The following is a 15,190-nucleotide window of genomic DNA, read 5'->3' as shown; positions in this document are numbered from 1 at the left end:
AAAGCAGCGCTTTGGGTATGCGCCCCGATGCTCTCCCCGTTAAGCCAAGGGCAGGAACGTGCAATGAACAGCCCAGCGAACAGGCCCAAAAACGGCCGTAAAAGGGGAGATGCTTGGAGGGCAGGCTCAAGGAGCCCTCCCCAGAGCCACTACCAAAAAAAATGAAATGGAAAGATGCGGTCCCAAGAGAGGGCTGTTGATGTTCCACGGTGAACTGGAGCTATGGAAGTGTCAATGGAGAGAGGGTTGCGAGAGCTGAGAGAGGCACAGCATTTTGTGCAAAGTAATTGCTCATGTTTTGCAAATACATAACTCAGTTTTGAAAAATTATGTGAAATGGAAATAGAAGGTGTAATAAACTGTTTTAATTAGATAATTCATAAGATATACTTCAATATATAAAAATTTTTCTCATACACAAAATAATATACACATGTAAGTAGGAAACACACAAACACCAGCATCCATATGCTAGCTCATGCAAACTGATCATTCACTCCAGTATCATGAAAAGGTGCAAAATATTTGATGGTTAAGTGCAAGAAACCCCTGTGCTGAGTGACACCATCTCCCCAGTAAAGAATTTCTTCGCACCACTTGTCAGGTACTGGTTTCTGTGTGTTCTCTGCCTCGGCAGCTCACTTCATCTGCTCTGACAGGCTGTTTAAAAACCAGGGTAGTCGTGGTTACGGTCATCCTGCATAACCGCCCCCTCTAACACAGGAGGGACTCCAATAACCCGCTGTAAGGACAACAGAGCCGTAACCAAGAACACTGATTATCTGCAAATTCTCTTCTACTGTCTCTCCAGACAGAGAACCTTCCATGATTTTCCCAGTTTAGGGATAAACAAGGAGTTTTCATCAATGAATGAAAACACTTTGGTGCAGAAGAGGGAATGCAGAGAATGGGTCTGTTTATCTCCACTGCTGAGTATGAGTCATTCCTCCACCGCAGCTTTCTCCACCGGCTTTTGTGCTTGCAGTTATAAAGCAGTGGCTGGTTTTAATTATCAACAGGGAAGCACAGGAAGACAATGCACAATTTGCCTCCCTCTGAAGCGATTCAAAGAAAAGAGACTAGGAAAAAAATATGCTTAAATATTAGACAAGGCATGAAATACAGTAGTTCAAATGATTCCCTCTACCCTCCTTTCACTATGCAGTTTTCACATATATGTATTTGGGCTTGCTGCACAACAGCAAGTATTTTATGCGTAGGATGTAATTATAAAACAGAAAAGAGCCAATTAGCATCTCTTCAGTTTGAATTAAGGTCTTCAGTAAACCTTTTTTTAGCTTGTATGATATGCAGAGACCTTACGTTTCCCCACATAAATTGGTAACACGGATGAGATTATCATTAAAATTACGAGCTTTTAAGCTAGAATTAGAGAAAATGTGCGATTTTACCTTGGCTTTAATAAACCATAAATCTCTTATTCCCTCTCAGAAAACATTTCCCAGTTTGCACTAAAGGTACTTTAGAAGAAATATTCTAAAAAACAAATGGTATAAATGCTTTTCGATGCTTTGGGTAGGAGCTAAAGTTTTTCTGATAGAACTCGTGACACAAAACAGCAGCCAGTGCCTGGTTAAAAAGAACATACATCACTACACACCACCACGTCACATTGTGAAATCCAAGTGTGATGGCCATAGACACATATATGAGGAGCTCTGCAAAATAATGAGGGCAAGAAACTCTCTCAAACCAGTCTCCGAAAGGTACACTGTGGCTCAGACTTACGACCTTCCCTGCAAGCAAACAGAAAGAAATGAGTTGAGAACAACATGCATTAAACAAACTTTTCTTTTCTACTCACAATTACAGAACGTGCTCATTAAAGTTATCATCATCATCCACCTTCATCTGATCTGGCAGCTTTGCACTTCTTAATGAAATAAAATGCCACCTCTGGCTGTTTGCGCAAATACAGGGTAAGGAAATCTATTTTTAGCCCACATGGAGACAAAAGTGAGGTCCCCGAGGAGTGGCACAAGTCCTAAGCATTAGCATGTGTCTGTCCTTAGGATACTAGAAGCTAGACCTGCATTTTAATTTCTATGAAACTATATATACAGACACAGACACAGATCCCCCCCTATTCAGTCATCCGGTCTCTTTTCCAAACAGCCTCATTTAATCTACTGAAAGTCTTATAGAGAGCACCATGCTACACAAACTGAAAAATACTCGTGTTTTAAGGTATTAGAAGCTACAGAAGCCTTTTGAAACAAGCAGGAAAAAATTACCTAAGTAAATGGTTGGCAGAAATGAAACATCTTACCTGATTTACTTTTTCTAAGATTAGCTAGAATCACAAGACATCTGTGTTGGTGAAGGCAGGCCCAAATGTATATCGTAACTCCTACAATGTGATACCAGCAGACCTGCACAGAAAGCTCTTCGCCTGAATGAAATATGTTTCATTAAAATACGGCCAGGAAATAGCTTCCCCAGCATCATCCCAAAACATTGTATACATTTTTTAAATGTTACTATCTTACAAAATTATAGTACTGAGCCTCTAATCCCTTGGAAGATGCTTTTAAATGCTGCATCATTTAAGTGCTCAGCTGGTAGTTCATCACCCTTAAGTGCTCTGTACTAAAAATATCTAGTTTCTAAACCCGTAGCTTGAGGTACGGCATGATGTACAACCGACACATAACTGATAGTCTAAGACTTCAATATTCAATGCTGTTTGTAATTCTTATCATCCTAATTAAAGATGTTGTCATGTCTCAGGCCAATATATAAGTACACAGTTGTTTGTCTTGTTCACAGTGAGTGAGACAGACACATAGACCTACACACACACACACAGAGACCACACACACCACACACATCCACACACCCACACACACAGTGTGAACCATTTAGACCTTCAAAAAATATTAACTGTATTAGGGATGATTTCCAATGTACAAGCCAATACATCATCTCTAAGAACCTACAAGATGTGAAAAGCAGAAGACAAATCCAGAAAGAAAAAGGCTTTTATCTACACATAGGAGATCTGAAGGTTCTTTTAAAAACTCACTGGATTAAACTAGAGCTGGTGTGGTTGGAAGTAGTTAAAAACTTCCCTAAAGTTACATACTTGGTAATGACCACCTTACAAAAATTAGTCATGGGAGAAGTGCTACAACCAGCTCATGGTTCACCTGTGCAGGGGAACAGCAACTCAGTTGTGAGACTCAGTGGAATGTGTTGGCAGAAACAAGCCAAATAATTCAAATTTTTGACATTACATGGGAGACATGACATGACATCAGAGACATTACAGTACCGAGGGAAAGAAGAGACCGACTGATGCAAGGCAGAGCAGTGGCAAGTTCTCAATGGAAAACAAAGGAGGTGGCCAAGACAGCCTTGCAGACTCACCTTACAGGAAAGCTTACAACAAAAATCCAAACTCCAGTTTGAGAGCTGAAGTTGCGTAATGGCATTTGAGAACTGGTACCTATTACTGTCCTTCACAAAGCATATGTATCTCAATGTAAAACTGACCGGTAATGATCCTGAAAGTATCTATGTGGGATGTCTTTCAGGAAGTAACGGTGGTGGTTAACATGAAAGCGTGTGTCGGTGTCTGTGTTTGTGTATAATGAACGATGCCAGTAAGTATTTTTACGTCTCATCAGTTAACACACTTCTCACACAAGCAGCCTTCTACGAAACCATTTGCCACGATGGAAACAAATGGGAGCAAAACTGCATCTTTGGTAATAACTAATCAGGCACTTACCATTCCTGACGTTAGTAGGCACCTGACATAGCACAGTTGAGCCAACGGCAATGTAGTAAACAAGTCCAAAGCAATACTGCACGATATGAATGACACCATTGGAAAACACGCTGGTCCAGAGGCATTCTGCAAGTCTTCGACAGCTATGCAACCAAAGCAGCAAGAGAACCAGGAGTGCAGAGAAGTGCTCACTATCTGCTTGCAGATAAAAAATAGCAACTTTGAGACAGATAGGAACAATTTAAGCCCAACAGTGCTTCAAATAGGCTATTTTTTTGCCTCCCCATAGCAAAATTTCACCCTTGTTTTAAATTAACTGAGCACTGGGGAAAATATTTGTACATGTGAGGCACTGCTGACCACGGCAAGGTTACTTCTAGAAGGTGCTAACAGCCCTTTCTGCTAAAAGGACTGCTGAAAGCCACCATATCCATAAATTAGAATGATTTCTACCTTGAATAATGACAAAGGAACTTGGTATTCCAGGAAAGCCACTTGGAGCCTGGTTTAAAAGCAGCTGATGAAGTAGCACTTGAAGAATACAAATTCAGCACAGGATGGTAGTGCAGCTTTCTAATATTTATATGGCTGCATCATAATAGGTGGAATACTTGCCCGTGTCCTCACTCTGAGAATCTCTGCCAAGAGCACGGTGCATGTGCTGAATCCATGATGGGAGTGACCCTCCAAGGAACTCAGCTTGGAAAAGCCAGATCAGCAGAAAGCCGTTCCAGAGTACAGAAACCACATAAAAGTGAGTAAACCACCTGTGGGAACAAAAAGGGTCTTCACTAATGTTCTCATCGTTCCTTCCTTGGAAATGTAGCTGCAGGATATGCTTGCCTGGTGGTGAGTACATTCCCTTTTGGTCCCCACATCAGTAAGTAGAGAACTCGGGACTCCAGTGGTACCAAGCAGGAACAACCCTAACACTTTCTTCCCCAGCAAAACACTGCCTGGAATAACCTCTAACTTAGCTTACCTTACTAACCATAGCTGCACTAAAGAGGAGAAAGTGTAAACCACACATTGCAAAGGTATTCCTCAATGCTTAGAACTAATCATGATGTGCACAACTTTTTCTTTACAATTTACACCATTGAAAGCACATCCAAATTAATTTTCTGGGCATTTCCAGGCTGTCACGCCTAGCAGCACTCCCACTTTCCTCCGTTCTAGTGAATGCATTACATGACATGTTAAAGTTCATAAATGACAAATGCAGACGGTAAAAGGCACCCAGAAGTAACTATGCAGCTGTACACTAAAATATCTTGTCCCTCTGCAGATTCAAGGTCTGCAACAATCATATAGAAAAAAAGGAGAGTCCACCAATACCACTGGGTGATTACAAGGCAAGACTACATGTTTGTTTTGAAGAAAACAAAGAATCACCCAACCCCATAATGCACTTAAAAAAGCACATTATGCATTACTGAAATGCAAGACATTACGGTCAGGACAGGTAACTGGATGGAGTTAAACAGTCTACAATATCCAGCTCAAACTAGGTGATCCAGTATTTCCTTTTACTTTTAAAACTAAAGGTCTTTCTGGCTATGAATAAAACCCAGGACCTCTGGGAACACCTGCAAAAACATGAAATACATACCATGGGAAGATGCTGATGGCCTTGTCTTGACAATGTCACTATTGGTACAAAACTAGGATATAACTGTATGGTCAGAGAAGACTATATTCCTCTGGTACTTTTCTTTTGGGGAAGTGTAGGAGTACAACACCCTTGCTTAGTGAAACCAAATAAAGTAACCCCCTCCCAAAGCAACTCAGGTATCTCTCAACAGCAATACAGAGGCCAAGTCAGAACCACAGAGGCAGCGAGCATGCCTGCACATGCCAGAGCACTTTGCCCATTACCAGTTGGTAGCCCCTTCAGATGATCACGTCTCAGTTCCTTCTCCTACAAAGCAGAGACAGCAACATTCGCTCTGCTGATTTGCAACAGCAGAAGTAAAATTTAGCCCCTCTCCCTCACTTTCTGCTTAGCAGATAAATAAAACTTGTATATTGATAAAAACTCATCGCCACCTCCAAGTTCTAAGCTCTTTCCCTGCTGTCCTGTTACTCAATAGACTTCTGTCTCATCACTCGCCAGAGAACTTTCTCCACACGCATTGCTTTTTGCTACCAGCACACAAACAAGCCCTGCCAGCTCAACAGAGACATGCCCTGCGAGGTTTCAGCAATCCCAATTACACTGGGGACGTATCTGACCCACAGAGCGATCCAGCACTGCAGTAAGACGTGTCATCCCTCAAGGAGAGGAATGTTCACGATTTGCCAAACCAACCTGAAATGAATCATAACATTTGACAAGATGGAATGGCAAAGTTAAAAACAAGCCCAAGCTAGTGAAAATACAGTGGTTGTTTGGAAACAAGACACAGATGAATGGCAACAGAAAATGCTTCAACTGCTACATTCAGGATCTTCTCTATTCTTTCAGCTAGCAGAGTTACAGGTTCACTACTCGAGTAACAGAATCGCTCTGTAGATGTTGAGAGCTCGAGACCAATTCCTTGAAAAAGCCACATTCTTCACACACCATCTTCCCTAAGAAGGGGTGGTGGGGAACTTGTGTTGGAGAAAGGTCAACTCAAACGAGAACCTACCTTAAGAATGTGGCACTTTGCAGCATGCTGCAATTAAGCCTTTATTTTTGCTGAGGGTACCACAGAGTTTAAACACATCCCAGGGTATTTTCTGTAACCAGAAGCCTGATAACCAAGATACTACATTACCATCTTTCCATTAATAACATGCTGTGTCACAAAACTTTTTTTTAACATTTGCTTTGAAAGCTATGTATATAGAATGCGTCAGTGATAACAAGATTGTTACGTTAGGGGCGATCAGATCTTTGGGTTAAGTAGCCTCCCCGTCCTGTCCTGCTGGCCTTGCCAGATACTGTCGCGCCTATGTTCAAGTCAAAGGGTAGTTCTAGTCACGAATCTCAGCTGATCAGAAACGATGAAATCCCAGTAGCGTATAGAACGCTGTAAATGCTTTCTTTTTCCCGCTCTTTCGTCTTATTAAACATCTATCAAGAGATGTGTTTGGATAATGCAGCAGTTCTTTTGCCTTATTAGAGGCTGGTCACGCAGGGTCCAGATCGTTACGTTCACATGCTGTTACCAGTATCCTAAGTCACATTTTAAAAAGAAACCTTGAAGAAGACAAGGACAGAGACTCGGTTTAAGACAGTAAACCGGCGGTATATGTGCACAGTCGCAGTTACACTCAGGAATCCGTATTCCCAGGTGCCTGACCCGAGCCTTGCAGGAAGGTTTGTTTTGCAGATCCTGCAAAGGGATTAGGCTTTTGTTCCAGTTCGGAACATATGGACTCTGTACGATGGCGGCCTCTACGCTCCTCCGTTCCCCATCTGTAAAAACAGAGTAACACTTCTGCAGAAAAATGGAGCCCAGCTCTATAAGAATAGGCAAGGCCGTTCGCGTATGCTATTTATTTCCTACATCGTCAGCTGAAGTGACTGAAACGCCCATATAGTTAGTCCTGCGCCCCTGCGGCACAGGGCACCCAGCGAGTGACAGAAACGGCGGCAGGCCGCGCCTCGCCCGCAGGGGCGCAGCCCTCCCAGCCGCCCCCTCACCTCTTGGGCACCTGGAGGAGGCGCAGCCAGGCCGGGCCCTGCCCGCAGCCGCGCTTCGTCTTCCCGTAGCGAATGAGATCCTGGAAGAGACCGGAGACGACGCCGGGCCGCCGCGCCGGGGCCCGCCGCAGCCGCGGCAGCAGCAGCGCCGACAGGAAGGCGGCGGCCAGCAAGGCCCAGGCGGCGCCCAGCCCCGCCGGCATGGCCCCGGCCCCGGCCCCGGCCCCGGCCCCGGCCCCGGCCCGCCCCGCCGCAGGCCCGCCCCGCTCCGCCCACCGCCGTGAGGGCGGCCGGGGCCTGGCGGCGGCGCCTTCCCTTCCGCTTCCCGCTCTCAGGAAAAGCGGGGCCTGCCCAAGCGGGGGGCGGTGGGCCCGGGGGCTCGGCGGGGCCCGGGGCAGGCCGGAGCCGTGGCCGCCGTGTTCCGTCCCTGCAGCTGGCGGCCGAAGCAACGCGGGGGGCGGGATCCGTGTTTATAACGTCGCCTTGTGCATCCTTCGGCGTTGGGCTGTCTCCGTCCTGTCTTTTCGTTTAGATTCGGAGGCGGTAGGCAAGCCGCCGCGGGTTTAACAACGCTGGGGAGAGACAAACCCGCGGGTTACGCCGGCGTCTCCTCCGGTAACCCAGAAACAACTTCCCTGCAGCTGCCCGTAGTCTCACCGATTTCCCATTTGGGGGCTCGTCTCAATCGCATGCTTACCCCTCAGACGCCTCCTTCATGTCGCATGTATGTGGGGTCCCGTATTCAGAATTTTATTCTAGTAATATTCTAGGTTTTGTCACGACAAGAAAGCCTTTCCTTGCCTTCTTTTTGCCCTGAGAAATCAAGAAGCCAAACCATCTTGGCACCAAAGGGAGACGGTTCCGTCTGACCCCCAGTGAAAAATGTCTGGCCCGTGGCCCTGTTGCATGCATGCCGGGATGCAGGTAAAGCCTTCCCTTCGCAGGAGAAACCCGAGCGTTACTTGGCAGGCGTTCAGGCGTTGGTTTATCTGACCAAATATCACTGAGTCAATTGTCGGACTCACTGCCTCCAAGGAGATCCTGAAGGATATTTCCAACTTTTCATAATATAGATGAGAAAAGCAATGATGTTTAGTGTGGGCACAGTTATGTTAGTACTTATTAATGCTCTAGAGTAAACTAAGATTTTAAGTCAGGATTCTCAGGAAAAAAATAGTTGGACTGTATTTCCAAGTCTTTAAATACAGAACAACCTAATTTTATTAGTCTTTAGTGCTACTTCAAGCCATCATGAAATCAATAGATTAAGAGCATAAAGCAGTGGCCACCACCTTGCAGCTCACTGAGCTGCAGGCCTGAAGTCCACACAGGTTTTTGACTTCAGGAGGAACTTCTGTTGCTCCTGGTGGGCTTCCACGATGCCGGTGTGGCTGCCTTTGTAGTGGTACCTCCCAGGGTGTCTGTAAAGGTATCGAGGGCTTTTTCCCATATGGCATTGAATTATGTCATAAGCACTTTAATTGCATCCCTACCAGCTACCAAACCCATATAGTATCTTTTGTTTGGTGTAGATCAGGTTTGAGTGAAAGAAATTTTTTTAACTTTACCAGTGTAGTTTCCTAAACAGAGGTATAAACCCTCCCTAAATTATTTTGATATGTGTGACTGTGTTAATCCATTCTATCAGTGAATCCTGCAAAGCAGCAGATGCTCAGCTGAAGCACTCATGACATCAATAACATTGCTTTGGGAAAAAATCATTGGAGTTCACATTTTCTGCTAAAACATGTGTTGGTAGCTCTCCAGTTATATCAGCATAATGGGTTGTAATAAATATTTTAAAGTCAATATAATTTACATCAAGGTTTGGAGCTCAGTCTAATTCTCTTGTCAATTCAGTATAACTGAATCCTAAATCTGGTTCAGGGATTTTGTGGCTAATTGTTTTGGGTAATTAGCAGGAGATGAAGATACCAGGCAGGTGGGTGGACGTTTTTGGGGAGTGGGAGGGAGGAGCAGGCGATGAGCAGGTTGCTGTCACCACGCCCCGGGGAGCTCAGGCAGCAGCCACTCCACCATGGCCGCCCTTGTCCCAGGGACCACGTGGGCAGCTGCGTATTTCTGCGTCCCACACGGCCACATTTTGAAAGTGCTGCCGCGGTGACTGGTTTGGGCAGAGCAGGCTGTGCGTAAGCAGGGAGCAGCCATGTCTGCTTTGCAAACAGCGACGGCACGGGAGCCCCCCGCAACAGCCCGCCTGCGGGTCACAGCAGCAATGTGCTTCTGCAGGTCCTGGCTCGAGGCAGCATGCCCTCTTGTGCTGCACATTCCCTGGAGCTGGAGGTTGTCTGCTCTTGCAGCATGGCTCTTTGAAAGACGGCAGACGTACCTCTTTCTTCTCAGCCTCAGCTCCTCTCTGAAACATGAAGGAGACGCATTGCAGCCTTGTCTCTGCAGGCTGGTCCTTTTGCAGCTTTCACAAGACAGATAAAGCAAGGGGGAGCAATGGTCTGGCCCATAAAGGGGGTCCTTCCTTTGAACAGCAAACTTTTTAAAACTTAAAATAGCTTTGCTCAGCAATTTTGGTGGCCAATATGGATGCCATTTTCATGAAATCATGGCCTGAAGACTCCTGGCTGGGTGTATGGCACGGCCCTGCAGCATACTGAGCAGGTCCTTGGATTCCACTGCACCCAAGTTATATTTTTCTGTGCAGTTTGGGCTTTGGGAGTGTTTGTAAAGCGAAGGATAAGGAATGTGGCTGTTACGGTGCCTGTGAGACAGTGGCGGCCAAAGGGCCTACAGGTGTGCTGCTGGGTGATGGAGCTGATGAACGACAGCAGGACTCCAGCAGGACAGTCACACGCACCCAGAGACAGGCAGTGCATCGTGCTGTGTTCCCCTTCGGGGTGACAGGTACCCAACTTTTTGGCACTTCAGTCATCTCCTACATTGAACTAACCCAGAGCCTCGAAGGTGCAGCTCTCACGGAGATCAGTGAACTAGCAGATGTTGAGTATCAAATACTCCTCAGTCAATTAACCTTCATTTAAGGAGCAGTGAACAGAAAGGCTCTTTGCATGGGTCTGTAGTGCATGGTAGGATGGAGGCACTATTTCTCCTGGGCACCCTGTCTGTGTTGCGTTGACTGCCATGTTACTAGCAAAGCCAGGCAAAGGGGGGTTTAGTCGGCACAAGCCAGGTCTTGCTGTGCACTCTACCAGGATATATAGGTAGGAAGGGAGAGAAATGAGTGTCTGAGAAGTACAGCTGCAACAGACAGAGCACATCCCTTTTAGTATCTCTCTTATTCCTTGGCTCCAGCACTGCTACCATGGGGGGTTTCCTGTGGGGCAAGCAAGAGCCACAGCATGAATGCCGAGCCTGCAGACCAGCCCATGGCAGGGAGCCTGTGCAGCAGCTTAAGGCTGAGAAAAGCACTGTTTTGGTGAATACTTGCTCAAAAATTACTTCATTCTACTATGAAAGAGCTGCAGAGTCCACCCATCAGCAACTCCCCACCAAGTCCCACAGTGGCCCATGAGATATCATCACCGCTGTAGTTATCACCGTGAACCATAGGTTGCAAGTGACAGATTTCATGGTGGAAGAAAGAAGGTGACTTACGTTCATGCACCAGTCCTTCCTTTGCTTGTGGATGCTGGCTCTTTTCCCGCTATAATACAGAGCAGTTTTAAGTTATACGGGCAGATGCTAGGCTTCAGGTGGGTCATTCGGCAAAGCTGGTGGTCAGCAGAGGGCTGTGAAGTTGCATCTCCAAGGCTTCTTGGCCACGCAGTCGGTGCTTGCTGGATGCCCAAGGCACCGACCCCCCGCCAGCTGGCTCCAGCCGCAGCCGGCTGGTGCTACAGCAGTGCAGGGAAGCGGGATCCGACCTCCAGATGTGGTCAGTTTGCCGGCTGTTTCCTCAGGGTTCAGATAATTGGAGGAAGAAGGGGAGGAATACAGCTGCGAGGCTGGGAAATGGTTTGAAGGAGAGAGGAATCTGCAGTTGGTCATCTTAAATATACCTTCTATATTTATATTTGCAAGTTATGTTAAGGAGAAGATGTAAGTTGTGCGCTGCTACTTCTCATAAGTGTGTATGTTTTTTGCACAGCAACCAGAGCCCTTCTCTCTAGGAATTTTTTCCCCAGTGCTGTACATCTGTGGCCCATTATACTACCCGTGTGCGGTCGTGATTTTCCCACTTTTTAGGCCGATAGTTCCCTCTAGGTGGCACCAGCACTCTTCGGTTCCCCCGAAGCCCGCCCGCCCTGCGCTGGGCTCCGGCTCCCGCTGCCGGGGAGGGCCCGGGAGGGCCCCGAGCATCCTTCGAGCATCCTTCGAGCATCCATCCTTCGAGCATCCATCCTTCGAGCATCCTTCGAGCATCCATCCTTCGAGCATCCTTCCACAGCAGCGCTGCGGGGCTCTCACCTCGCAGTCCCTCCTGGTGTTAGCGGCTCGTAACAGTCCGTATACCGATAGCATTTGTAGGCTTTGCAATTTGGTAATTGCAAACGTTTGTGGTTGCGTGTTAGCTTTCCATGGCAAATATTTGTTCTCAGCTCTGTGACACTTATACTGTCTTAATGGGTGGAGTTCATCTTACCTAACTTGACCCATCTAAAAATTAACTACCTAACTGAAACTAGTTAGGCGGCTTCCTAGTATAACTGATGGAGACAGGTACCTCCAGAGTGCCAGGTTTTTTCTTCCTAAAGACAGATGTCTCAGCTGTTGAGCTGAATTGTCCTCCCTGGTGAAGATCCTCCTGGTGGAAAGAGAATCTTAAAGGGTCTAGAATAAAAATGGGTATAAATTATTTATGCTGCTGGACCTAGAGTTAGTTTGATGAGTGTCAAGCAATGAGGCTTTCACCTTGATAAAAAAAGCATTTTTCCACAAAGGCCTGGGCCATGCAAGAGAGTTATCTGTAAATGTAACCGCTTTGTGTTTCCTGCCTGTTAAAGGAGACCTGCCGGGACAGTTTATAGCCCGCTGTGAGACATCACTCGCAACAAAACTTGTTCACCAAGGAGAATGGAGAGAGAGCCTGGAAAGATGCTGTGCAAAAGGTGGGAAGGAGGGTCAAGGCTTGGCTGAACCACATAGAAAATGCTGGAGAGAACAGATCGGAGCTCAAATTTATGTACCACGAAGCTAGACTCATGTGGGCCACAGTGGACCATAATGTCTGATAGTACTTTGTGAAATGCCTGTAGGGGTGGGAGAGTACAGGTCTGCTTTGGAGATTTCCAACTCAGACCATCATATTATTCAAAGGAATTTGTCTGCGTGAGGGACAAAAATCAGCAAAAATCACCACTGGCCAGCCCAGAGCAGATTTCACAGCAACTCTGGACTTAATAGACTTACCCAAGGATTTTATGTGGTGATTTTGGTTTATTTTTTTAATTTATAAGGGAGAATAGGGAAATTATTCAGTTCCTCAGATACTTTCTGCTGGTTGCTTTGTTCAGATTTTTTTTCCAAGGAAGATTTTAATTTGGGCTAATTTAAATTGGGCTAACGAAGCCCAGAAAGCTTTGTGAGTAAAATAACTACAGGTGGGCATCTTGGTAGTCTCCGTGAGACAGGATTCAATGTGAATTTAGGATAAGGGCAACCTTGAAAGTACAAATCAAGGCCACTGTCCTTCAGACCTTTGTGAATATGCTTAAAGCCAATATGGGTGAGGACCCTAAAATGTAGATACTCTGTTATGGGACATGATAATCTATGTTAATTAAGTTGGTCAGTACCAGCGGGTCTGGGAACTTTAATTAGTAAAACATTCCTTGATTCAGCTAATTAGCATAACGAGGTAAAGCCACACACTTCTGTGATTTATGGGAAAATAAACCAAGAAAGCCAACAGATTGCTACATTTTGAAGGTTGAAATAGTAGCCTTTGCTCTACTAGTTTTAATCATTGGAAGATAATACTGAGATACTGAGGCCAAGAAAACTTAAATCACAGAGCACAAAAAAAGTGTGCTTAGAGATGTGAGAAACTTGCACTGAAATGCACTTCCCACCATTCAAGGATCACGACGTGCCCTTGGCTTTCAAATTAGAAAATATGAGTGTTTCCACTAGCTGACAGAAAGCAGGAATTATTCTCTGATAAGACGAGAGCTCCCGTGTAGGATCAGTGCTGTGCTCCTGGGATAAACCCTGTTATTTTTGCATAGCTCTTAATGCATAAGTCATACGCATGAATCCGTAGACTTCAAGGTGTGACTTCTCTTAGAGCAATGATACTAACGTATATGATTTATTCTCTATTCAGCTATATTGTTTGCTGAGTTTTCACTGATAGCAGCTAGCAAGTATCTTGCCGACATAGTTGGCTTGGAATCTGAGACAGTTTGGAGTTTAACCCTAGGAATAAAAGCAGCTTTATTACAGCTTGTATGATATGGTATTGATCATGGGCTGATCATGTGCTGTGAAGGTTACATCTGGGCAAGTTGCTGTTTGCTATATGAACCTGCAGTTGGATTTTTAAAAAACTATCATTATCTAAGGAATTTTGTAAGGGAGTAAACTACCTAAAGCTCATAATTGTCACTTGAATCATTTTGATTTGCAGAATAGCTTAATGAAAAATAAATACGCCTTTACTTAGGATTATAGGTAAGTTATGGTTAAAATGAGAGCAGGGAAGATGACTTAAAATTGTCAGGGATGAATCATTAATGCTTTCTTTGTCGAACAGCACCAGTCCATTATACAGCCCTAGGGCTTGGCAGGAGCAGAATTCAGATCCTTAATAGTAGCAAATAATTGTCTGACTCTGTACCAAAATCCTCAAAAGGTTTATGGAAGACGTATTCACCTGCCTCTGTCTTCTGTATATTGTTTTATGTTGTTTTAGAAATATGCCAGAACCTATTTGCTTGCAAAATGATCCCGGTTTTCCTGGAATAGACAGGCTGCATTTAGGCATGGGTTCAAAAATAAAGGTTTTTCCCTGAGATTCCTGTTGAAACTTTCAGACTCAAATGCAAGAGTTGAGAGTTCAGGGGCACCGACTGCCTGCCAAAGGAGAAAGACCAATGCTGATAAAAGCCATGGAGGGCAGTTAGTTGTAACAGGGCTATCAGCTGAAGAGGGAAAGCTCTATGTAAACTTGGCAGGCAATGAGAAAGGTAATAGCAACATTTATAACTCACAGTTGGGAAGGGTCAAAATTTCCTCAAGGAAACAAAGACCTTCTGTACACTGCTTTATGCACTCCATGGAAATGGATGGCATTAGTGAGCCTTTCCTACGCCCTCTGGGACTGTGAATGGAAAGTATTTTAATGCTGGTACCTGTTTCATAAGAATCAGCTGGGAAACAGAAGGGAGTCTGGGACATGGCTGCTGTTCTCTGGCATTGTAGAAGTTGTTCCAGGAGGATAAAAGCTGCTTCAAAACTATCTGAAGTGAAAGACTTTTTGTCTACACCGCATCTTGTGGACCACTCTGTGGCTCCTTTCCATTTTGAGGTTGCTTTTCATTCAGAGGGCCAGCCTGAAAGCATGGCCTATGTGTGGCCAAACTCCAGAGCAGACAAGCTGTAACCTGTGTGAGCATGACCAGCAGCTTATTTGACTTACACAGCTTGGAGAAACTCTGCAGTAGCTGTTGAAAGGAGCCTGCATATGGTCTGTAGAGGTCATGGAGAGCACAGTTCGGGCAGTTGCTCTTCTACTTCTCATTAGCTGAGTCATTCACAGCAGCAAGAACTGAAAAACACCTTTTTTTTTTTTCTAGAATGTGTTGTAGAATAATCTTGGCTATGAATTTGCTCTTTATTATGTAGAACCTGTGTTCTAACTCTGAGAT

General features: G+C 45.2%; 1 protein-coding gene across 1 annotated transcript; it reads right to left on the bottom strand.

Annotated features, from left to right (window-relative positions):
- Window positions 1-345: 345 nt before the first annotated feature.
- SRD5A3 (steroid 5 alpha-reductase 3) lies at window positions 346-7,636 on the bottom strand. The gene is made up of 5 exons (XM_087737838.1): window positions 7,389-7,636; window positions 4,370-4,521; window positions 3,755-3,949; window positions 2,291-2,413; window positions 346-1,757 (listed from the first exon to the last, which is right to left on the bottom strand). The coding sequence occupies exons 1-5, from the start codon at window positions 7,589-7,591 to the stop codon at window positions 1,498-1,500; spliced, it is 933 nt and encodes a 310-aa protein (XP_087593964.1). The 5' UTR covers window positions 7,592-7,636; the 3' UTR covers window positions 346-1,497.
- Between the last annotated feature and the right edge of the window lie 7,554 nt (window positions 7,637-15,190).

Source organism: Nipponia nippon, unplaced genomic scaffold (assembly GCF_047370975.1).
Source record: "Nipponia nippon isolate SJK-2023a ecotype South Korea unplaced genomic scaffold, ASM4737097v1 scaffold_6, whole genome shotgun sequence".
NCBI lineage: Eukaryota > Metazoa > Chordata > Aves > Pelecaniformes > Threskiornithidae > Nipponia > Nipponia nippon.
This window is presented reverse-complemented; position numbering and strand designations above follow the sequence as displayed.